Source organism: Parasteatoda tepidariorum, chromosome 9, assembly GCF_982258835.1.
Source record: "Parasteatoda tepidariorum strain Cologne lab strain chromosome 9, Ptep-v5.0, whole genome shotgun sequence".
Lineage (NCBI taxonomy): Eukaryota > Metazoa > Arthropoda > Arachnida > Araneae > Theridiidae > Parasteatoda > Parasteatoda tepidariorum.
This window is the reverse complement of record NC_141763.1, coordinates 86,065,842-86,091,008: the sequence shown is the minus strand read 5'-3', so window position 1 is coordinate 86,091,008 and position 25,167 is coordinate 86,065,842. Positions and strand designations below refer to the sequence as shown.

General features: G+C 28.5%; 1 protein-coding gene across 2 annotated transcripts in view; it reads right to left on the bottom strand.

Moving 5' to 3' along the window:
- The window catches only part of LOC107449764 (nephrin), a 236,626-nt gene that overhangs the window by 81,354 nt on the left and 130,105 nt on the right, over positions 1 to 25,167 (bottom strand). For both annotated transcript variants that reach the window (XM_043038973.3, XM_087152286.1), the window contains exon 2: positions 2,142 to 2,282. In XM_043038973.3, coding sequence (XP_042894907.2) covers positions 2,142 to 2,282 — 141 coding nt within the window. The remainder of the gene's footprint in view (positions 1 to 2,141; positions 2,283 to 25,167) is intronic.

Here is a 25,167-nt window from a genome sequence, read left to right as displayed (position 1 = left end):
GAACCTCTAACGGTTAGCCTGACGGCAAGAGGACTCTAACCCATAATCCGTCTACCACAGAGGATTTCTCACGTCAGCACTGCGGTCGGTGCAAGCCGGATGCGGAATTCGTGTCCACCGGCCATCGTTGGGATTCGAACCCGGTACACCGCATTGAAAGGCGAAAGCTCTATCCCTTGAGCCATAGCGGCTCTCAAGGAGGATTTTGTATAAGTCAAAAGTTAAACTTTTTTTAAAGAAAAACAAAGTATCTATTGTTTTTTGGACCCTTGATTTCCTTAAGCAAACGAGATGGGTGACTTTACATACAAAGAGAAAAATTCTAAAACTTTCAAAAAGTCAATGTCAAGCAATAAGTGCTTTAACCAGCAAATTCCTTCTTTTTCGACCTAATAAAATCCGCGATTTTAAATAGTTTAGCAAATCAAACAGCAATTTTAATACTTAAAATGTGAAAAATTCTGTCTGAGCAAAGTGATAAAAATGTTTTATTCAATGATATTTTTATCAGGAAAGTTTCATGCAAGCATACCTTTGATTTCATTAAAAAAAGCGAAAATACGTGCATCTGAACTAAGAACATGGATTTTTGAAGAAAATATAATAAAATAACTCAGAATATAAACTGCAATGAAAATATAATTAATAATATAAGTAATAGTATAATTATTTATAACAAAAAAACTAAAACTAAAATAAAGCTTAAAATTTTAACCATTATCGTGACTTTACTACAAGCATTGTATTTTTCGGATATTGTAATTGATTTATTTCGAGGTTTCAAAATTTCGAAGGTGTCAAAAATGTAATTTTTACACAATGAAAATACATTTTATACCCGATTTTGAAATTTAAAATCTTGTTCGCGTCAATTAGTTAACACATTTAAGTTCTATCCCTTTAAACTATACAAGAGTGGAATATATTTTCAAATAAATTAAAAACCGGATTTCGCAGCTAGAAACCAATCCAACCATAATTTGTATTTATTTTGATATTTTAGAAAGGACTAATATGTGAAACTTTATGCCTTACTCTTGTTAAATTCACTTTTTTTTAACTTTAAATTTTTAAATACTGATGTATGTGAAGCAGAATTTATTTTGAAGATGCTCCCTTGGTATAGTGTACATTTAAGAGTGATCCACTTTATTATTTTTCATGATTTGTGCTCTTTATTATGTCTGTAACAGTGCTCTAGTTGCAAAAAATTCAAGCAGTTCATTTTTTTCGAAAAATACTTTCAATGGAAAATTTTGGAGAAATCACATTTAACCGGTGGGCACTTGTGAACCTGAGTCACGGAGGTATTGCCAATGCCACACTACCTCCGATATCAGTTCATGGGGCCCCATTCTCACATCACACGACAAAGAACAACACACAGAGATAAAGATCCATGCCCTGAGCCGGATTCGAATCCGCAACCATTGATTTTGCAGTCAGGCACGCAGCTTGCTCGGCCACCTAGCCGGCAGTTTATCTTAGCACGTTGAATGACATGGGGGTCACCGGTGACCGACGATTATTAGAAACACTTAATTCGAGTATATTTTAGTGCTTTTATTTTTTTATATTATTATCGTTGCTAAAATGGTTTGAAGAAATTGATGCAATACATACTGAGAAAATCATTTTGGCCAGACGGCAAGCCATGTAAAATTAGCTTTTCATTCAACGTGTTAAACTATCTATAAAGGAAACAGTCTTGGCTCACTGAAAATTACGATACACATCTGGAAAATAGTGTCCCGATAGTTTAGGCAGAAGAGCAATCGAAAATTTGGACCAATTAAAGTTAATTTCGCTATAACTCGAACACTTTGTAAGCGAATAGAAAAATAATTACATAAATAATACATTTGTAAACTTCGTTTATACAAAAATAATTCCATGTAAAAAAACATTTTTAATAATGATTTATTCTTTTTCATGCTTATTTATTATTTTCATTAGTTTATTGAATAATAGTCAACTTATTTTTCGAAAAGTGCGATGTTGGACGACAAAACAACAAAGTTTGAACGAAATCGGTCGAATCGCTTCTGAGTTTCCCAAATTTGAAAAACTGGTTTGTTTAAAATTTGTTTTCTCGAGAACTATTCAACCTATTTTGCTCTAAGTGTTAATCTTGAACTTACCTAATAGAAAACCGTCTTTAGCCCACTGCACATCACCAGCTAAATCACCAACTTGGCATTGCATGTCCACTGTTGTTCCTTCAACTGCTATCATATCTTGGGGAACAGTCAAAAAATGCTGTTGAGGAGGAAGTTTTGGCGCTGAAAAAAATACAAAAATATAAAAATATGTATAAATATTGACAGAAATACATTGTTAGAAACCGAGTGAGTGATTCGTAATTATTGTTCTTAAAGTATATTCTAGATTATTCGTCCAAAAAAAAAAAAAAATAAACTGGAAGAAAAATATGCATTAGAAAGCAAATGATTATTTAGTTTGAACATAGTAGAAGCGGTATTAAAAAAATAAAATTCAGTATGTCTATTGGATAACACTCGATGTTAAAACGCGATTTTTTTATTCAATATTTGTTTGAGGTTTTCTAATGATCAAACAGGATTTTAGGGTTTAGCTTTTTACGCTGTGAAAATAAATGCTGAAACATTTCTAAAAAAATTTAATATTCAAAAACATTTCTGAATTTTTCTGAGAACTCTTTCCCTAATATTCAGAAACATTTCGCAGTACTTCTGAAATAATTTAAATCATTTCATGGTTTCGGATTTCTTTTAAATATTTTTGAAGTGATTTCTATTAGTGCTTCTTATGAGTTTGAAAAGTTCTTGTCAGTCTACCAATAATGTCAACAGTCATTTATCAAAAGTTGCCATTTGAAAGAATCAATGTCTTATATACTAGTGAATTGGATTTTAATAGTTGTAGTGGTAACTATGCTACACTCTGAAACTGAATTGGCATCAATGTGATTCGGTTTTCTACTTTTGAAAATAAAAGAAATGCTTCTCAATTGATTGAATTGATTTATTTAGAATATTGATCTAATTGATGTATTTCGAATATTGATTGAATTGATTTATTTAGAATATTGATCGAATTGATTTATTTAGAATATTGATTGAATTGATTTATTTAGAATATTGATCGAATTGATTTATTTAGAATACTGATTGACATAATACTGATACAGATAGACTAAAATACTGATTGACTGATTTCCAATACTGATTACTGATACTATGCTACACTCAGAAACTGAATTGGCATCAATGTGATTCGGTTTCCTGCTTTTGAAAATGAAGGAAATGCTTCTCAGTTGATTGAATTTGTTTATTTAGTATATTGATCAAATTGAATTATTCAGAATATTGATTGAATTGATTTATTTAGAACTTCGGTTAATTGATTTATTGAATGAAGTTCTCCGAGATTTTTGAAAGCATTTTTGTCCTGTCTAAATTATAGTTTCTGAAATTTGTTACATTGTATGTTACCATGTATTAAAAGCTACAAAGTGTGACCATTCACAATAATTTTTAGTCACGATTTCTTAACAGATTTTTTAACATTTCTAAATGTTTATTTACGATTACTGTGTTGCATCTTTCTTTAAAATACTCTAACATGGATAGTAAAAAAAAAATTATTAAAAGATTCAGTGTCCAGAAAATTCCAGTAAATATCATTTATGTTCTGTATATTCTTCTTCGATTTATGGCCAGTTCCTACGAAAAACAATACTATTACGAGAATGAGAAAAAAAGTCGCTGTTTATAATTTCGCAAATTTAGAAAACTTTTACACTAATATATTCTCAATAGGGTACCCTAAACATTGCTCATTATGCCCCCTAACTTCAGAATTCATTCGCAGTTCCTTTTGAATCGTTTGGCAATTCGAATTCGCTTCCCCTTTTTCATTGTGCATTTATATATTTTAGTCAAGATTTCTAAATATGTTGCATTTGTATTTGACATAAAGTTCTAAAAATATACAATGTGCAAAAAAACCCGTAAAAATAACCTTTGATTTAATGACTGGATCTTAAAATACAAGAACTCTAACGAAATGGCTAACACTTATGACATCAAATATGCTACATTCTATGTATAAACATACTTTTTCGATGGATTCATATTCTTGACACTCACAATGTAAGGAAATGATAAAATCTAAGAAATATAGTCTCAATAGTTTGGCCAGGAGAACTTTCTAAGTTAACCAAGGAGCTGCTGCATGTAATTATAAAATTTGTTTAGCCACAAGTAATTCCGGGCAAAAAATATTTTAATAAATATTCTTTTTTATTATTTTGTATAAATAAAGTTGAAAAAGTTTTGAAATTTGAGGTGTACAAATCGTTACATAATTTCAAAGAAGGTAATTTTGTATGGTAAAGTACAAATCTCGATCTAAATCGGCCGAATAGTTCATAATATATCAAATTTTAAAGAAGGCGTTTTTATAAATTTGATTTTTCGTGAACTATTTGGCCGATTTCGTTTAAGCTTTATATTTTGCTATATAAAATTGCATTTCTTAAAATCATCTGAAAATTTGTATACTTTACTGTTCAAAATGTGTTAAGTTATTATTAAATAAAATAATAGTATATAATAAATGATTATTGAAAATTATTATTTTTTTCATGGAATTATTTTTCGATAAGGGAATTTTATAATACTGTGCAATCGCCTAAAAAGTTCTCAAGATATGGCGAAATCGACAAAATTTAAAAATAGCATTAAGGACTCCAAACTTTGGACTCCCGATGTCTTGAGTGTCTGGAATATGAAACTGTCATAAAAAAAGTATGTTTATTCAGAGAGCATACAATTATGCGTCTAGTTTTGTAATTTAAAATATTGTATGCGCTAATTAATTAGCACATTTAACATTACTAAGTGAACAATCAAGATTAAGTCCTAGTACCGAAAGATCCGATGATTAAATCAAAAGTTATTCAGATTGTTTAACTTTTTCTTGCACACTGTTCAACTTATAATACACCCTGTGAAATTTTTGATTTAAAACATTTCATTCAATTCATACATATTACGTTTGAGTTATTTATTTGGAGATAGCAGCTATTGTACAAATACTTTTTTTTATTTTTAAAAATGTGTTTTTTTTAATATTATAAAGTTCAGTAAAGACACGACAGTTCTACCTTCTTTATCTTTAACTCGTAAAATGCAACAATGCTATAGAAAAAGATTAGAAAACAGAAAATATCAATATTGTAGGTTGTTGTTGTTTTTGCCATTAAGACAAGTGCGATTGTTCTTGTTTTTATGTGGCGCCATCTATGGCCAAGAATTCAAATTCTGCTACTCTCGTTTATAGGGTGAACCCATTCAAACATCCAGAGATCGTAATTTAGACTTGAACCAGAGAACGATCAATCTCTAGCTCAGTATCCCCAGAGGTATAATTTGTTATATTGGGAACATACATTGGGAACTTTGTGATCCGGCATATTTAGTGTGCACCATTCACCATTTACTACACTGGGAGTCTGCGGCCGGCTGGATTCGAACTCCCGTTCTCACGAACGTGAATCCAACGCCCTACCAACCAGGCTATCCCGGCCCCTATAATGTAGGTATAAAGTAATTTAAAAAGAGAGGTAGTAAACCATAGTTAATGATTGATGTAGTTATTGCCGATCTCAGTTAATGAAATACATCTCCATTCGCATTATTAAAACTAAAAGATCACTTCTTAATCTTATTTGTTACCCGCGTGGTAAAATTAATAAGCATAATTTAAATAACAAGATGGAATGTTTCATTTATTTCGGTGAACAATTCGCTTTTAAGCAACTATTTCAATCCAACTTATAGCTCAGATGTTCTGCTTTTCAGTGATAATGCAAGAAGGAACTTTAGTGATTTTGTAAAACCAAAAACCCCAAATTAATAAAAGGTGAGTACTAATTAAAATTACGAAACGAATTTGATAAAAATAACAAACAGCAATTAAAATTTTGAATATAATCTGGACTGGAAGGGATTTACATTATATAATGTGACAAATTTTACATCAATGTGTGCAGCGACACTTTCATTTAAAAATCAGCATAATAAATTTAAAAAATAGTTTTATTAACATAATAACTAGACTTAAATTGCTCAATTCAAAAAAATTTGTAAGACTATCAAATTTAAAGAAAAAAACGCTCAATTGATAAAGCGTAATAATTCAATTTCCTGGTAAAATAATTCCCTACATGACGCACAATAATTTACTATAATTCAAAATAGTGCGATTTATTTGTAAAGTATTCCCATATATGATGTTTATTAATTAAATTTCCATGCAAAATATCTTTAAGTAATATAATGATAAATTTCTCTATCAAATAACTCTAATTATATAAAATGTATAATATTTTTAACTACATACTTAATAAATTAAAATTTACATTTTAAACATTTCAAACATTATTTAGCATTATTAAACATTTTTTTTTATAAATAATTTCTACTTTCCTTTGAAAAACAATGTTTTTTTATTTAAAGTGAAAACTAATTAAATCTTTATTTTTTACAATTACAAAGTAAAAAAAAAAAAAAAAAAACTTTTTAATAATTTTTTAAAAGAAATAATTTCAAATAAGCAAAAAAATCTTCAGAACATTTTTTTCTTTAACCATTTCGAAAGAATAAAGTTGATTTTCACTCCAAGAAACACTTCTTTAAAGAGAAAATAAAATACAAGTTACTTTACAGAAAAGAAAAATAAATAAACAAGACGAAAGAAAAAGATTTATAAATTCTTGAGCATTTTAAAGCTACTTAAAAGTTTTTAAGCTTTACAAACGTCCAAGTTTTTATAGCGTGCTTTGCAATTGTAAGGTTAAAGGTATAATTCAAGCAACTATAGGTTAAAGGTTGTAAAAAGCAAAACATCCAAACATTTTTTCTTCCTTTTTTTAATCTTTAGTAAAATACAAAGTTTAAAAAAGGGATTTGAAGTCAAGTTGAAAGAAAAGTGTCTAAGAAAACATAAAAGTACTTCTTTTAATGCATTCTATCGAAATATTTTTAGACCAAAAAGCATACAAAGTTATTTTACGAAACCGAAAAGTGCTTGAACAAAAGCTTTTCAAAACACGCATATATGTATCGATTTTTGCTCTAAAAAGTGAAGTGTTCAGAATATGGTTCGGAAGAAAAAAATTCTTACGAAATGAAAGGTAAAGCTGCTTCAAACTCGAAGCAACATTTTTTTCATGTTTTTAAATCTGCTAAATTAAAAGTAACAGTTTTAAATTTAAATTCATTCTCCTTAACAGATAAAAGCGAAAATAATTTTCAAAATTAGATTGGATATTTTCTAATTATAGGAATAAGTCCAGGTAATGAATCTAATTACCAATAATGCTAAATCACAAGTTGTTACGAACATAGCGATCTCAAATTTTGGCTATGTGTTTGTTATAAGAATAAAGAAAAACAAAAACAAAAAAAATTTCATTCTAAAATTATAGTGAAAAACCGGCCCATTCAAGAAAGCTTAAAGTTTACGGTTAGAAACCATTTTTAATTTTATGGTTTTGAAACCGTTTACAACTTGTACGGTTAAAAAATCATGAATAAAAAAACTATACGGTTTCTTAAACATTTACTACTAGAACAGTATCAAAACCAGAAACATGAAATTTATCTAGACAATGGTGTTAGACTTTTAATTATGTAATAGATATTGGAGTTAGGTAGGAATTGATTTATGTTTTGTCAAATGAACAAACGAATGTTCCCTACTTAGTTTATCTGGTAGTGCCATCTATCATGAAATATGGAAAATACTAGACTGTTTTTGTTTCAAGCAGTTGTGTTGTGCCACCATCTACGCGTGAATGAGAGTATCGTAAGAAAGTCCAGATACACAAATTGGGGAGAGTAGGACGCAGAAAATTCTTCATGTAGTGGAGGAATGAATGAAATATTCTGGTGGTAGCACTGGGATACGAACCTCCGTTTAGTTAGTCTAGATATTGACAGTTAGACCTCTGGTCTATAATATGTACACAGCTGCATGGAACTAAGTGGCTTCATAAAGTTGACCTAGTTGGCGAGGATAAAGCTCTAGTTGTTTTACCGTATAAATCGAAAAAGTCAATAAATTATTTTTCTCACAGTTAACAGTTTAAATACCATTTTTAAATTGTTATTTTACTGTTTTGGTTGAATATGGTTAGATAAGAATTAAATAAATTGTTATTTAACTATTATTTTGGAGAAATTTATAACAATTTATTTTTGACTTGCATCTTCATCATTTTAAACAGTTTGAAGAATAAATGTAGATATTACTTATCCATTATAATAAATATGTAAATGCTTTTCAATAAATTATCAGTACAGATTTCTCTGACTATAAAAATACATTTAAGTCCTATCAGTAAAAGATTAACTGGAATAAAGCGTGAAATAAAAGTTACAGGGATTAAATCTGTAACACAATTTATCTACGTTACAAAAGAGTGTAACTATGATTGAAGAATATATGTCACGGCGAAAGACCGAAATCGGTGGTTGTTGACTTTGATCGGTGAATGTCGACAAACACCAAATATGTCGGCGAAAGATCGAATATTTCATTACATTCTTGTACATTCGGACCGTCATCGGTGTACGTCGACAATCACTGATATGCTTTGGTGAATGTCCGAAATATTTATTACATTCGATTTGATATGAATTTATTCATGGATATAATTACATTTATTCGATATTTTAACCCTACACTGATGTTTTTTTAAGGTTAAATGCCACTGCCCGGTATACATTTGCTCGGTATACCCTACACTGTTGTTGTTTTTTAAGGTCATGCGCCATTGTCCGGTATATATTTACCCGATACTCCAAACGCTGATGTTTCTTCTAATGTATCTTCAGTAAGTATTAAAATATAGAATAAATATAAATATATCAAATAAATATAATAATATTAACGAATAAATCAATATAAAATTGGATATAACAAATATTTCGGACATACACCAAGCGACTACTTTAATGTTGACATTCACCGGTGAATGTTGACATTCTCTAGATTTCGGTGTTTCACCGTAACATATATATATTTATAAAAGATATTCACACAATAAAATATTATTGGGACAGCTTTGTTTAAAATATCGAAGTATTTTATGTCAAACAATTGAGAAATATATAAAAATGGTATGCGCTTAAAAATAATGATTTCTTTTTGAATGAATACAAGTCTAAACGAAAAAAAAATATTCTTGATATATGAATGTATACCCAACAAAGATTTCTATGCTGTCATTTATACCAAAATAGCTACAATTTATTTTCTTTTGACAAAAGTCCTATCATGACCAAATAATAAAACTGTCTTTTTCAATCACAATACATTGTGTGTGTTATCAATTTTTTTGTAGGAAACTATGATCGTAATAAATGATCGGATCAAGTTTAAAAAATTGAAACCACCTGTACATTATTATATTTGAAAACAATGCAATTATTTATATTTTAAGGATATTTTTTTAAATAGGTTTTGGAGGGAGAAAAAAACTCACTTTCGAAAAAACACAGAAAAAAACTCTTGTAAGAATTGGAGTAATTTTATCACAATAAGAACTATAATAACGCAGACGATAACCTATTTCCTTAATTTAACTTTAAGTTTGTAAAATATATTTAATCTATACACAATAATAAACGCGGCTGTGTGTGTGTGTGTGTGTCTGTAATCACAATATATCGCCCCAGAAGCCTCGCCCGGGCACGAAACTCGGCCCATAATTGTGTTTTGACATAATAAAGAAGTATTTTTTTTCTTTTTCAAAAATTTTGATTAGTTATTTAGTTATCAGTCATTTTGTAAGTCTATGCTTTTCGTCTGCTTTTTCGTCTTCAAAGAGCCATATTCAAAAAACTATTAAAAAATACATATACTTTTCCCCACTCTTATAAATGTATGCTAATGCGAACCTCACAATTGAAATATTAATTTTCGACAACTTAAACCAATAATATACAAAGGAATTAATAATTTAACTGTAAAGTTCGCATTAGTTTACATTTATTAAAGTGGAGAAAAGTTTAACTTTTGTATTAAAAATGTGGCAACATATTCGATACGTAAATAGAACGCTTCGCTCTGATATATTTGTCGCTGTTCATAATTGTTATAATAAGTTTTTCTTCTTCTTTCCACGCTCTATTTTTTTTTCTTAAGCGAAGACGATAATTTTTATAGCGATATTGTAGTACTTTGTACAACTAAAAATTCTTTTCACAACACTTTAAAAATATTTACTTTATTTTCTTTATATATACAGAGAACAGTCGGCAAAGAATTCGATTAGGTTGAAAAACATTTCGCTAAAAAGGAACGAATTCCAAAAGAAAAAATAAACAACTTAAAGAATAAAAATGCTGATGCCAGCCAATTTTTTGAAAGTTAACTTAGAAATTACAAACCAAACGATGTTAAATAACAAACCAAACGATGTTCACAAAATGACGTAGAAAGCACAACTAGATCAAATTATAATACCTGAGTGCTTGACGTAACAGATATAGAAATAGAATTTGATACCATAAAAAATTATATAGAAATAGAAATTGATACCATAAAAAATTTATTCGTTTTCGTGTTCTTTTCATATATTTAGCATTTTAGTTTTTTTTTCTTGAGCGTTGTAGCTATATAATTTCAAACATCCTCAAGAGCTATAACACATCTGCAGCAGAACTGGATATGAAGACAAAATTGCTGGACATGAACACGTTAATTGTCCACTAATCTTCAGATTTCTTGCTATGATTTAAAAAACTTTATTTGTGAAAACCTACAGCGTGGCGGACAGCTGGCCGCCTTAGGCGGCTAGTTAAAAATAAATCAAATGATTTTATTAAAAAAGGAAATTCCAAGCTCATAATGAAAAGAAAATTCAGTAAAAAAATTAATTAGAATGAGCGAATTCTGCTACACCGAGCTTGTACCGAATATTTTCACTTTTCCAGGTTATAAATATTCACTCTGCCTAAGACTTCTAGAATAACCATTCTCATAGCTTTTACGTGACGTTATTCTTTTTTCCAGTAAAGTTTCGTTTCAAGTATTTAATACATTTCTCTAAGAATAAACAAAATGTAACAGAAAGTTTTTAAAAACTATACGAATAATATTCTTGTGGAACAGATCAAACCAGTCTGTCTAAATTGCTTAATAAGATTCCTAATTTAACTATCCGCTTTTAATATGGGTTTTAATTTCAACAATAGAAATAGTCGGCGTAGTAAAATAAAATAGTTTTAGTTAGAAATAAGTAAAAAAATTTACTTTCATTTTCTTTATATTACAAAATCGTTTTCGATCTCCCCAGCTTTTTTAGGTATTCAATTGTTTGTTTAATTTTGCTTTTATTTAAAAAAAATTTTCTTTGTATTTAAATTTAATTTGAGAATGTTTAACTATCTTAATTGTAGTAAATTAATATTATACTGGATTATTCTACACCCCACAGAAATACAGCAACAAATTTGTAATATGCTAATTTTACAGAATGAACTTGTAAAATAATCTATTTTTTAAAATAAAAAATTTTCCGCAAATTGTTTCAAGTTTTTTTTTCGAAGAATTTTCTTTCATTTCCACTTCATATAATGACTATTTGCGCATTATTGTAGCAAATTAAATCTCTCGTGATTTTTATTAAAGATCAGAGTTACATTGTAACAAAAAAAAGTATAAAAAAAATAGAAGAAAAACAGATGGGGATTTAATGCTGCTTGGAATAAACCTTAAAAATTATATTAAAGCTTTTAAAAACATAATAAAAAACTTTATTGATAAAAACCGTTATAACGATATAAGGTTATCTTTATATACCATTAACGAGTACAATTAATTCTAATTTATTCTAAGTTAAATTTATATCCATGTAATCATACTAAATTATACCTGGGTAACCTTATGATTACCTGTATTTCATTCGTAATAATTAGTTACAATTAACATATAAACAAAAGATTTTATGAAGAACATCAATTTTTAAGAGAAAAAACAATGTTAATTTCCAAGCAATTAAGGTTGGTGAGGGCAGCGAGTAAGAGGTAGGACCTCCTAGTGTTTAAACAAAATGGTGCAAAAATGAAGAGCGCGTTTCTAATCTCTTCCTTTTAAACAAATAAAACCTATAATCTTTTTACGATCAGCAACAAATTTGACGTTTCATAATGCGCTCCATTGGTTTCGTGCCGCAAAACTCGACCAATCTTAAAGGCAGTTATGATTTTTGTTATGTTTTGTGTTAACGAAACTCAGTTTCAATTATGAACGTAATAACTGGTTACTGCTTTTATCATTTATAAAAGTTTATGAAAAATTTAAATTTTAAAAACTATTATTCGCTCTTAAAAGTTTTAATTCAATGCCTTTAAAATTTTTCATTAACTCTAATGATCATGGACTTTCGAAATTTAAAAGATTACCATCAAACAAAAAACTTATTATTCGTGGTGAGGCAAATCAGAATATTTCTTTCGCTTCTAAAAATAAATCGGAAAAAAACTCTAACTTTAAAATTTAAGCAAATGTTTTTTTTTCTCAAAAATAAAAAAAAATTTCCAAAGAAAATTTAATATAGCTTTCACTTCCGAAAAAATATTTGGATTTTTTAGAGTAACTCAATACTGAGAACTTGTGTTATAAAAAAAAGCTCTGAATATTTCATGAAAGAACAGGAAATTCCTCCCCAAACTTACAAGAAGAAAAAAGAAGAAGATGCAATCTTCCAGAAAAGAAGAGTATAATCCAGTTTGACACAATGAGATCGAGAATTTTTTAACAAACCAAAATATTACATACTTTTCTTTTTATTTCAACACAACTAAATTCCTTTTCAGAAATTACAAACAAACATAAAACTTATAAATTAAGAAAATACTAACTATACAATATGATTTTCAAAATATAAGAAATTATTTTAGAGTATATAAATTAAAATAGAAATGAAGGTTTTTTTCTCCTTTAACCCGCTACGGTTCTGCCCGTAAAAAAATTGTATTCTAACCTGCAGTTTTCTCTATGTAACAAAACCGCTTTTTCTATGTTATTAGATAGGGAAATATATCTACAGGGAAGAAACATTCTCCCTATTTTGCTCATATGCTAAACAACCAGTGGGTTAAAATTATATGCTTTTTTATTAGTTTTGTTAGTAAAATATATGATTGTTATAACTTTAAGTAAAAACATTTTGTTAATAAGTCATTCGTAACAAAATCGATTATATGGATTTAAAAATAAATCAAAAGTGCTTGAAAAAAATAATTATACTTAATATAGAATGTGTGACATAACAAGAATTCATAAATGAGCAGTAATTTTTCTTATGAATAATCTATGACGATACACTTTAAATTGTATAACAGTTCTATTTAAAAGTGAATTTATCTTTCATGGTTTTAAAAACTATTAATATAAACAACTATATACATAATATAGGTTATTATTTAGATACAAATATTGTAATTTATATATGCAACAGCTAATCTCCTTTTCTTATTTTTTTTAAATTTTGTTTTTTTCCCTTTTTGGTGGTTTTTGACATGAAGTCAAGCGCGAGGTCGTAAAACGTAAATCTTGAGGAAGGAAATTTTTTCTTCAGTAATAATCATTATTTGAAACAAAAAAGTGAAACAAATTGAAAAAAAATAACGCTTGCAATACCTCACGAACATGTTAGAATTTCGAAAAAGAAAATACTTGTGTTAAGTTCATGATTAAAAATGGTCATTTCAGCATGTTTAATTTTAACATTGTAGTTATATTTTTGCAAGCATAAGATCAGTTAACATCATTTTCACTGCAACAATCCAGAAAGCTAATGGTATGATTTTTACATAACCCCATAATTTCAAATTTCTAAGTCTTTTTAGTTTTTGGCGGAGGAAAACAAAATGCAACGTAAGTATATATATATATATATATATATATATATATATATATATATATATATATATATATATATATATATATATATATATATATATATATATATATATATATTATCAGAGAACTATAAATTTTCTCCAAAATTGTATATGAATTCGTAGCATACTGTCCTTGGCCATATAGACGCACTATAAGATTCTATGTAAAATTATAATTAGCAGGAGGTAATATACAGCTGTAATGTTTTTACTCAGATGAAACCGGCTTGTATTTGGTTACGATCATATATCAATTGGTTAACATTGTAATGCAATACGTTAAAAATAAATACCAATAGGAAGTATATAATTACAGAAAAAATCTCCTGAATAAAAACCCATTACATGTATGTCTAAATATAAAAGTATTGCGCATGAAATCGTGCAAATCATGTAATTATAAAAAGAACTACATTGAGTCTAATAATTTCATCTGATTATTATAATATACGAATATAATGCTTCATATAATAAATATTCTATATTTATATAATATATCGTTTAATTTATCATACCATGAATTTTATATTATATATCATCTAATTTAACCAATTGATACACTAACGTAAACAAGTGCAAACCGGTTTCAATCATATAAAAACAATAAAGCTGTATAGTATCACCTGATAGTTAAGATTTTACATTGAATCTTATAGTGTGTCTAATAATTTGGCTAGGGTATGTACATAAAAGGTAACAGCATCAAAAAAATACTTACTATTGCGTTTCGAAAAAAAAATGGTTAATATATAAATACATATTGTTTTGCATTTTCAAGTAATATTAACAGAAATAATATAAATAATTTCAAGATTAGGATTTAAAACAAATATTTTGTGCCTACACTAAATTTTACCTACACAATATTTGTGAGTTTATTTCATTCTATTATAAAAATACATAGATACGTATGTCAAAACTTATGCATTATGCATGCTACTGGATATTTGAGAGGCATTTTACTTCCCCCTTTTCATTTTTGCATCATTCTTTCTTGATTAGAGCTTTCAAAAAATAAAATTTCCTTCTACAGGATTTAGAAAATGTTTTTCGACGAATGCCGTTCGCCTCACTAAAAATATTACCTTGCAAATATTTTACGCAAATATGTCGACATCAGCTGTTATGCGATATCTTATTCAAATTTTAAAGGACTTGATGTAAAGTATATGACAAGATATTTCAAAATAAAAAAAAAACTATATCAAATTGAAACATAAGTAGTTGTCATTTTACATAGATGTGAAATGCTTTTAGCTTCGTAAGCCACGCATGTTATTTTGTTGGAAGTAAATTTTCTTTGAAATCATTTTAGCATGTAATTATTTTTCTTGAAGATGTGTTTTTTTTCTTACTGAAAAAGCAAATTTGGCTTCAATACATTTAATATGAACCGTGTATTCATTTAAGCATTAAAAAATAATAGAAAAACAAGTCATTTATAAAATGACTTTTTGTAAAACCGCACTGAAGCGTAGCTCTGAAATATTTAAGATATTGTTATCTCCACTTTCAAAATCTAAATATAACTTAATTTTTAGATTTTCTAAAATTTCAAGCATGAAATTTGATGAATATATTATGTGATAATTTTTGTCATGGTAAAGGAAAAGCAAGTAGAGGAAGGTATAATCTAGTTTTGGAAGTCAAAAATAGAATTTTATCCTAAACTGATTAAAATATTTATTCGATGTTTGCAGTACCTAAAGATAGCAATGACGCTAAGAGATGGTTGTCGTATTATTGAAACATGTTGAGCGATTAAAAAACAAAACCATTAGCAGTATTACAATCCACGTTGACGTCATAACGGCGTGTTTCTCAAAGTTCATTTTGACCCAAAATGTTGCTGCGCCCTCTAGCAATAATAAAGAAAAGCAGATGGTCGATACAAAGTGATATGTTGACTTTCTGCGGCTTATAGCTAGTATCTCCTGCATATGCCTGTTTATTTCAGTACAGTTCAGCATGAACTATGATTATATTCACAGCACCAAGAATGAAATACTTTTTTGAATATGTATATCAATTTAAAGTTGTGTATTTTCTTTCTTTATTTAAGTAAGAATTGCCGTAAAAATAAGGAACTTCATTAATTTATGTCAACGTTTTGGAGTTATTTCAAATTTTGCTTTTATGGGGAAGAGTATGAAATTTTCTTTCTAAATCTTATGGCTTAGATATTATTTCTGATACTCATAAAGTATTTTGAAGTATCAGTATTTTGAAAGATAACAACTAAACTTAAAAAACAAATAAACAGAAAAATTATGAAAATAAACAATAGAACTAACAAACAACCAACCAAACAAATATAAACAAATACATAAATTATTTTAAATAGACAAACAGGCAGGGCAAAAGTTTTTCTCAAAAGTTCTTATTTCGAATTTTAATTTCCTTTCTCATGCTTTTAGTTCAAAATTTTTTCAACAGATAGCGCTGCAAGTAGTAAACCTGTAAATCAAAGGGGCAAAAAAAAACTAATGATTACAATACAAGTTTTCAAAATGTATCAATGCATAAAAATCAAATTACGATATTTTTAAAATGTTAAGTGTTAGCCAGAACAACGTGTCGTTATCGGATGTCAAAATTTGCTTACATCAAAAAGCAATCGAATAAAGGGAAATACTTACAGCTCCATCTTTCGGAAATTTTTTTAAACTAAATAAGCCGAGAAGTTTGGTAGTCTGCATTTTTTTAAAATCTTAACATTTATTTCGTACTTATTTTTTTTTTGTTGAAATAATATAAATTTTGCTAAAATTTCGAAATTTGTCAGTCAAATTTAGATCACTAGTATAGTTAACCCTTGAATAACACTAAATCTAACCATAATAGAATTAACAGATTAATTTTATGGCTTTTAAAAATGTTAGCAAATAAAATTATTTAAATGTTTTATATGAATATGACGTTTTTATATGTACTAGAACGCGTCTTTCAATAGTTATTTCCACATTTCATTAAAGAAGTATTTTAATTGAAAATGTTATACTGTAGTCCTGTTTTTATAGTGTTTTTTGAAGACAAATATCCCACATAAAAATCGAATATTAATTCTGCTATATATATTCCAAGTATTGAAAACAATTGTAAACTTGCCAAAGTGAAATATTTTTTGGTAAAAAGACGTAAAAATATCGACCTCAAAGTGATTTGAATAATATAAGTAAAAATGTGATTTTCATCATAAATGTTTGAAAAAAAATTCACATGAAATCAAACATTAAGCTATATAATTACATGGTCAAAAATATTCATACACAGAGTTTTATTTTAAAATTAGTTTAAGGTAATTCTCAAGAAATGTAATTAAAACTTTTTACTTTTGTGTAGCTTTTTATTGATAGCTAAATTATATTTGAGATCTAATGCCAATAAAAAATTCAGTAAGTACAAAGATAAAATATCAAGTAATTAATGTTTGAAAATTTCCATTATCATAAGTTCGAATCGCCGGGGCTCTAGAGATGAGAAGACCCAGATCAATTTGAATCGAATTCTGGCTGGTCGATTCGTCTAGCCAGAATCCGATTGAATATCCCATATAAAAAGAGATATATCATATAAAAAGAGACATATACATATAAAAAGAGACATAAAAAGAGATACAAGAGATATATCCCATACATCAGAAGGCGAGGCTGATCGATTCGAATACTACTCCCTGCTCTCAATAACTACAGTGCTGACATAAAATATTTTCAATCTGAGACGGGTCATGGGTTAAAGTCCCTCTGCCTTTAGGCTAAACCGTGGAAGGTCTTGGTGGTTTTCCTCTGCATGTAAGGCAAACACGGGTTAGTTGCAACAAAACTCCTCCACGAAGGTTAGTTTGTCTCAATGCTTGATTCAAGAGCTCCCTTATCTTCTGGATTGGGTTCAAAATTACAAGGCTACGAAGTTGAACATTGATTAGTCGTAATGTTCTGTTCAACATCGGTTGTAAAATAAAATATAAAATATCATACGCGAAAGTTGACCCTGCTTGTTTATTAGAGATGTTTCGAGCAAATGCAAGCGAGTTCATGATTATAATAAATCATATGTAAAATTTTTGTAATAAAAAGTCGTAACAAAAATCGACCCAAAAGTTGAAGCTCAAAGCGATAGAAACGTTATTTCCCTCCTTGATCTCTCCCGAAAGAATTGAGACTCCACGTAGAATACTAAATCTGTGAAGTTAATGTAAAGCAAGCAGTTTCCCTTTGAGTTTCTAAGTACAACTTTAGAATCCAAAATATTCTTTTGTTTTCCTTAAAAAATAAATTTCAACCTAGCTCCCGACCCTTTTTTGCTTCTCTTCTCCTTTTTACTTTTGGTAACTTTTTCTTTACAAAAGTTAAAAACAAAAGTTGAAAAATTCCAATTAGGCATCACTTTTAAGTTAAAGTATCTTAGATAAAGGATCGCATATTTTATTTTAAAGATGGAAAAAATAAATATTAAACGTTTTAAAAACCTTTTACTACAGAATTTGGAAAATATTACTATACAGTAACTTCTTACATAAAAGTCGTCTAGTTTCGTCTTTAATTTTTTTAAATAAAAAGTTTTAAACTGAAAAGTAGAAAATGACTTCCAATGCGGATTATTTACAAAATCGATTGTTTTATTTATTGTATTGTAACTCAAAAAGAAGTTAAGTTATGCTGAACAATGTGATTTAAATTAGATTTCATTGGATACATGTGAGCTTTGCATGCCTTCGTGTTGAATCTGATTGGTTTTTTGAACCCACAAATGCCCCGATTTACCTACGATGACGTCACTTGCAGATATGAAATTCTTTTTAAACGAAAAGATACTTTACGGCTGACACATAAATTATTTTACTTCAGCAGTTGACAATTTTTTACAAAATTTAGATTATAGTCTTAAAATATTTCTCACAGAAAATTTAAACAAACAAATTTTAATTTTACCATTAATATCATACATTAATAATGATTATGAAATTTTAATTTTTTAGAACTTTTTATCACCTTTTTTCCGAATTCAATTGCAGCATGTAATTGTAATCCATCAAAAATCCTCAACGAAGACTAGTTTGCCTCATTGCTTGATCCAAGAATTTCCTTGTCTTCTGAATCGGGTTCTAAATTACAAGGTTACGGAGTTGAACATTAGTAGTCGTAAACTCAAAATTGTGTTGGCAGATCAACGACGGTTAAAAAATAAAATAAAAGTAAAGTGAATTTTTGTATTTAATTCTTTTAATTTTTTATTTGTAAAAGAATTAATAAGTTTGAATTTTCAAATCATATTAGTAATAGAACGTTCATTTTGTAATTCTACAATCTAGAATTAAGAGTAACTAAGAAGCCTTTTCAATAAAAATACATCAACTTAAAAAATAAAATTGAAAAAAAAAACGAATTGCAATAACATCAACAGAAAAACTATAGTCATAACTTGAACAAGAAGTTTGCGAATATCAAGCAAGGAGAAAATATGTTCTACTTTTCATTGTACAAGTGTTCCTATTCGTATCATCTAGTTAAAAACAATTCTTGTCGAAACTATTAAGGGGCTCCTCTTATCTCTAAAAAGTGGTGTCATATAAACACTACTTCACAACACATTCTCTTTTAGAAAAAGAAAATATATATATATATATATATTTACAGCCAGTTATGTGAGACGGTGTAGAAAACATTACCATCTTCAAATGATAGCATCTTTCTTTCCTTTTTTAAAACATTTTCCCTCAAAAGCTCTTCCAGTTCTTTGAAAAGATTGTGATAATTGAAATTCTTTTTAGAACTAGAATACTCCATTTTTTTTCCGTTTCTTTATATCGAAATTGTGCTCGTTTCTTCTGCGCTAATAAATACGTAAAGGAAGAATTCTCTTTTATGAGTACTTCTAAAGAAACGTTCAGACATTTTAGGAAATCTAAACTGTTTTTACCTTTTCCTTTTATTTGGAGGGCGTTTGATGCTTTTGGGTGATTACTCTTAGAGAGGTAATAAAGATAGTTTTTCAATCCCAATTTATACCAACTTAACATCACAACGAAGGTCTGTAACGTTACAAGTTAATTATTTACGTTTTAATTGGATTTTTGTAAGTTACTTTTAACTGCAAAATAAATATTTAGATTTTTTTTTAAATTTTTATAGGATTTATTTTATTGTTTTTTAGTGCAAGAGCCATTAAAGGCCATACCACGATGATCACTTGGTCAATATAAAAACATAATTCAATATAAAACGAATCCAGTGCCTTCCAATCAAAGTATTAGATAGATTAAAACAAATTTTAAGATAAAAGATAGATTAAGATTAGGATTACTTTAAAATAAGTCAAAATGGTAAAGCGATAAAAGCAGCTAAAAGTAAATTAGATTTAAATAAAAAATTAGAAAACAAAAAACAAGCAAGACGAAATAAAATATCTATAATAACCTGTTCATGAAATTTGCTTTTATCTTTAAATTTGCTTAAATCAATTTCTTACTTTAATTAAATTTCCTATTTTCATATCTGGATTATCAGCAATGCGCAATCTTGTTTGTAATTTAAAATTATTAATTCATGATTCGGATTTTATTGATATTTCGTTTTGCTTATTTTTGGTTTCAAACTTTTTATTTAAAAACAACGGCTCTTAATAAATCAGTAAGATTTCGGTGCGGAATTTCACCATAGAAGGTAAATAAATTAGGAAAATCGCAATTAAAATACCTACGCTGCTCAATTTTCAATTTAGTACACTGGGTTAAAATATATTTAATGGTTAATGGTTCTTTGCAAGTGGTGCAAACAGTGAAGCTAGCTCGTTTAGTAGAAGGTGTTTATTAGTTAATCGTGTATGACCAGATCGTAAGCTGTTTATTAGTACTTCAATTTTCCTTTAAATGTCTTTTTTAAAAAGAAGCGTTTCTTTCATTTCTTCTAAACTCATTTAAACGGGGCTATTGACGGTTTAGTTATATGCAATCTGCTAAAGATTTCTCTATCCCATTCAGTCTGCCAATTAAATGTTAAAATGCTTGCTATTGCCTACATAACATCCCGCACAGAAATTCAAGGTGTTTTTGAGGTTGTTCGAGGTGTTAAGGTTGGTTTCAGGTTTATGTAATGTTAATTTCAAAAATAACCTTACCAAATCAACCTCCCAAGCTGCATAATCAAGATGTATGAAGCTATTTTATTCCTTTTTGAGGTTGATGGAAATCTACTTTTGAGCAACCAGCTTAAGAGGTTGTTTTTTATAGGTGTACATGTTATTTTTCCTACACTTCAAGCACATAAGTATGCTAAAGGTGAGAGTAATTTCACTCGATCTCAACTAGAAGAATCACTGAGCTTTGTATGAGACGTAAATTGAGGTTTATTAATGAAGTTTTTTGGTGAAAAACATAACTTCATTTTCGACCTCAAGTGTGTTTTTTTACATCTGTCAACCTAAAAAACACTTTATTCTTTGTAAGGGATCAGATAGCGGAATTGACTTAAATTGGAAATAGTTTTAGTAGATTTTGCTGCAAAATCAGCGGCATCGTTTCCAGGTATTCTAAAATCCAGGATTAAATTTTTAAAACCTTCATCATTGAGTTAAATTAAAGTCTTACAAACAACTTTTAGACTTTGAGTAAATTATTCATTTACTATGATTTTGAGTAAAGATATAGTTTAAAGTTAAGTAAATAGCGTGATGTTCAGATTTGAAAACGTTACTTTAACAATGAAGCTTCGCAGAGAAACCTACATGACTGCAGATGCCACGTTTTATGAAATAATATATTAAGGAAATGAAGATCTATAGTGCTAGTAGGTATTTAAGTTCTAATAAAATAATATTTAGCTCTAAAAATACAATATACCTTAATCATTCAACAGTTTTAATAGCGCAACCACAATTAATATGCTTTAAAAACACATCCATACATAATATGTCTTAATTACGCAATATATTTTATTCAGGCAACCTCAATTATTATGTACTAACCACACACAATCAATTAATCTGTACTGATTAAGCAAAACCGTTGTGAATAATCAATAACCACGCAAATAAAATTTCGCGTGATAACTGTGCATTTACAATTAATAATTATTGCAATTAAATGTATAATTTTGCTAAAATATTTGGAAAAAAAAAATTTTCGAACAAAATTATTTCATTTTATTCATTGAAAATTCATAAAAAGCGTAAAGTATATAAATGTTTAAATATATTTCTTCCTTCTATTATTTTTTCATTTAAATATGCCATCCTGACAATGACTATAAAATTTTTAAAACAGTTGTCAAGGCTTTTACAACAATCATTCAGAAAACTTTAAAATTAAAAAAAAAATGACACTAAAACTGTGTCTATAAGCTATTTTAGCTTGAACATCCTGAAAAACACGTTCAGAGACCATGGAGTCATTTTCAATTTTCAAGTTCTCATATTACTGTCACCAAGAAAGTGAAATTCTTGTCGACATTATCTAATGTCTTCCTTATCCTCAGAAAACGGTGTCATATAAACTTTACTTCACAACATATTCTTGTTTTCAAAGAAAAATAAATATATATATGAACAGTTATGTGAGACGATGTAAAAACCATTACCATTTTAAAATGGTAGCTATTTTTTTTCTTTCTTTCTTAAAGCATTTTCCCTTAAAAGACCCGGCTGTTACAATAATTGAAATTCTCTTTAGTACTAGAATACTAGGAAGCATGAATGTTTTCCCCTACCTTTTGATCTAAATTGTGCTCCTTCATTTTGCGATGTTAAATAAGTCTAGGGAGAATTCATTTTTATAGGTATTCCAAAGAAATGTATAAAATAAATCTAAAGTGCTTTTTGCTGTTGCATTTTAAAAGTAAACTGGCATTTTTTGACGTTTTCTGTTTCGTATAAATCAGAGAAATATGAGAAAAAATATTTAATTACAAATTACACCAACTTAGCACTACGGAGAGTTAGTGAGAAACTAATGTCGTTGACAAGAGAATCAGCGTTCATGCGAATAAAACAAGATTCCATGGTATCAAGATGAGTAGATGGGCCTATAGAGGAAATAATATTGGCATTGTTTAAACTCAATTTATGTCCATGATTTCCACAATGTGCTGTAATTCATGATTTTGATTGACTGACAGAGCTGGAAACATGATCAGGGTGTTTAGGTCAGGGTTTTGATGTTGTTGTAACTAAATAGTCTGACAATTTTTCTATCTCCCTTTACATTTACCGTTTCACTGTCAAACAAGTTTTTGCCTTGTTTCTTAGTTATTTGTAATCACAGTAATTGTAAAAGAAATGTCTGTATTCCATACTTTCGTTTTCCGTGTATTAAACCTTTACTCTGATACTTCTTCCTTATATTCCGAACTTAACTTCATCCGCTAGCTTGCTGCTTATCGCAGATTTAAACCTTCTATAGTTGATATAGCTATTGCTAAACTCACTAGATCCAAATGCCCTCTTCTTCTAATTTGTAAGGAGAACTTGTTCCTTCACCGTTTCCCCCCATTTGTTATAAAATTGATATTATCCTCTTCCGATTTGGTTTTGAAGTTATTTTTATACCTCTTAACATAATTAATTTTAAACGTCTTAAAGATCCTATCTGTTTTGATAATCATTGCGACATTTACACATTCCGTATCTGTGTGACCTTGACGACATCGGACAGCTAGACGCTCTTTGAAATTTAGACTTAAGAAACACAATAGATACGGCAATTATCAAAAATACTAGAAATCATCTATTGGTGAATATCGAGCCGTGATGGCTTATTAGTGCTTTCGCCTTCCAATGCCGTGAACCGGGCTCGAATCTCAGCGATGGCTGGTCGACACAAATTCCGTATCCGGCTTGCACCGACCACTGTGCAGACGTAAAATGTCCTCAGTAGTAGACGGATCATGGGTTAGACATCCCTTGCCACCAGACTAACCGTGGGAGGTTTTCGTGGTTTTCCTCTTTATGTAACGCATATTTCCATCTAAAAGTCCTCGAGGAAGGTAAATTTCTCCCATTACTTGATCCAGGAGCCCCCTTGTCTTCTGGTTCCCTTGTCAAAATAAAAGAATTTAGAGTTGAACATTCGTAGTCGTTAACTCCGAAAATTGAGCCGGCTGCTCAAAGACATAAGATATAAAATTGTTGCCTATTGTTGAAATATTTGGCATAAATTCAATACCAAAATTATTTTTATTACAATCGCATCAGCTCATCTTGATATCTTGGAATCTTGTTTTGTTCATATGAATGCTAATTCCCTTGTTAACAACATTAGTTCCCCAACAACTCTTAATAGCGCGTTTAAGCGCATTTTACCATGATTTGATTTGCCCCTCTCAGTCACAATAGTTTGGGTTATTCTGCTTTTTTTTTTTAATTGGTATTTTTGTTCACTCTCGGCTTTGAGGTTATTCCAGTTTTGTCCCTCATCTTTTTTTCCAATTTTTCATTCGCAACTTTACATTTTATATTTCAAATCACTTTTGTTTCTTCTCATTCACGACTACAAGTCTTGAAAATAGGAATCTATTTTTGAGCTCTTGAAATATGTCGACTGTTATCTGTACATTTTTTAAGCCCATAAGATTTTCATTCAAGTAATAACGCTGCTTAGTTTCCAAAATGGACATTTTAAAACGATATATATTGTTTACTTTCTGTCAAGCAATAATTTTTCATTAAAAAAAAGCTTAAAGTTTTAGAAAAAATCACTGATAATTTGTCATAATGATAATTAGATTTTTAATAAATACAAGTTAATACCAACAGAGTATATGTGTTTTATCATTTATTTTAACGTAGTTTTTAATCAGTAGCGACTACGAACAACGAATTCATCCGGAGATTCAGTCGAATCCTTTGTTTCAATAGAACTTAAGAAAATAGACTAACAAAAATATTTGAACCAAATACGTTCTTTAAATTCATAATGTGGACAGGTTTTTCTGAATGAAATAGCAGTGCTGGAACGTTTAATTCTTTTTAAAAAAATAACTAGCTTTTTTTTTTTTATAAAAAGTTAAATTCCTCAAAAAACTATCATCATAAAAATTTAATATCCTTTCGATTAAAAAAAATTTTCTTTTTTGAAATATCCACTAGAAAAACGTGTATTAAGTTTTCATTGATGATATAATAATCTAGTTTGCAGAATATTTTCAAATATCTGTTCAACTCCTATCAAACAAAATTTTATATTTATTTACGTCTGCATTATTTTTTTTCG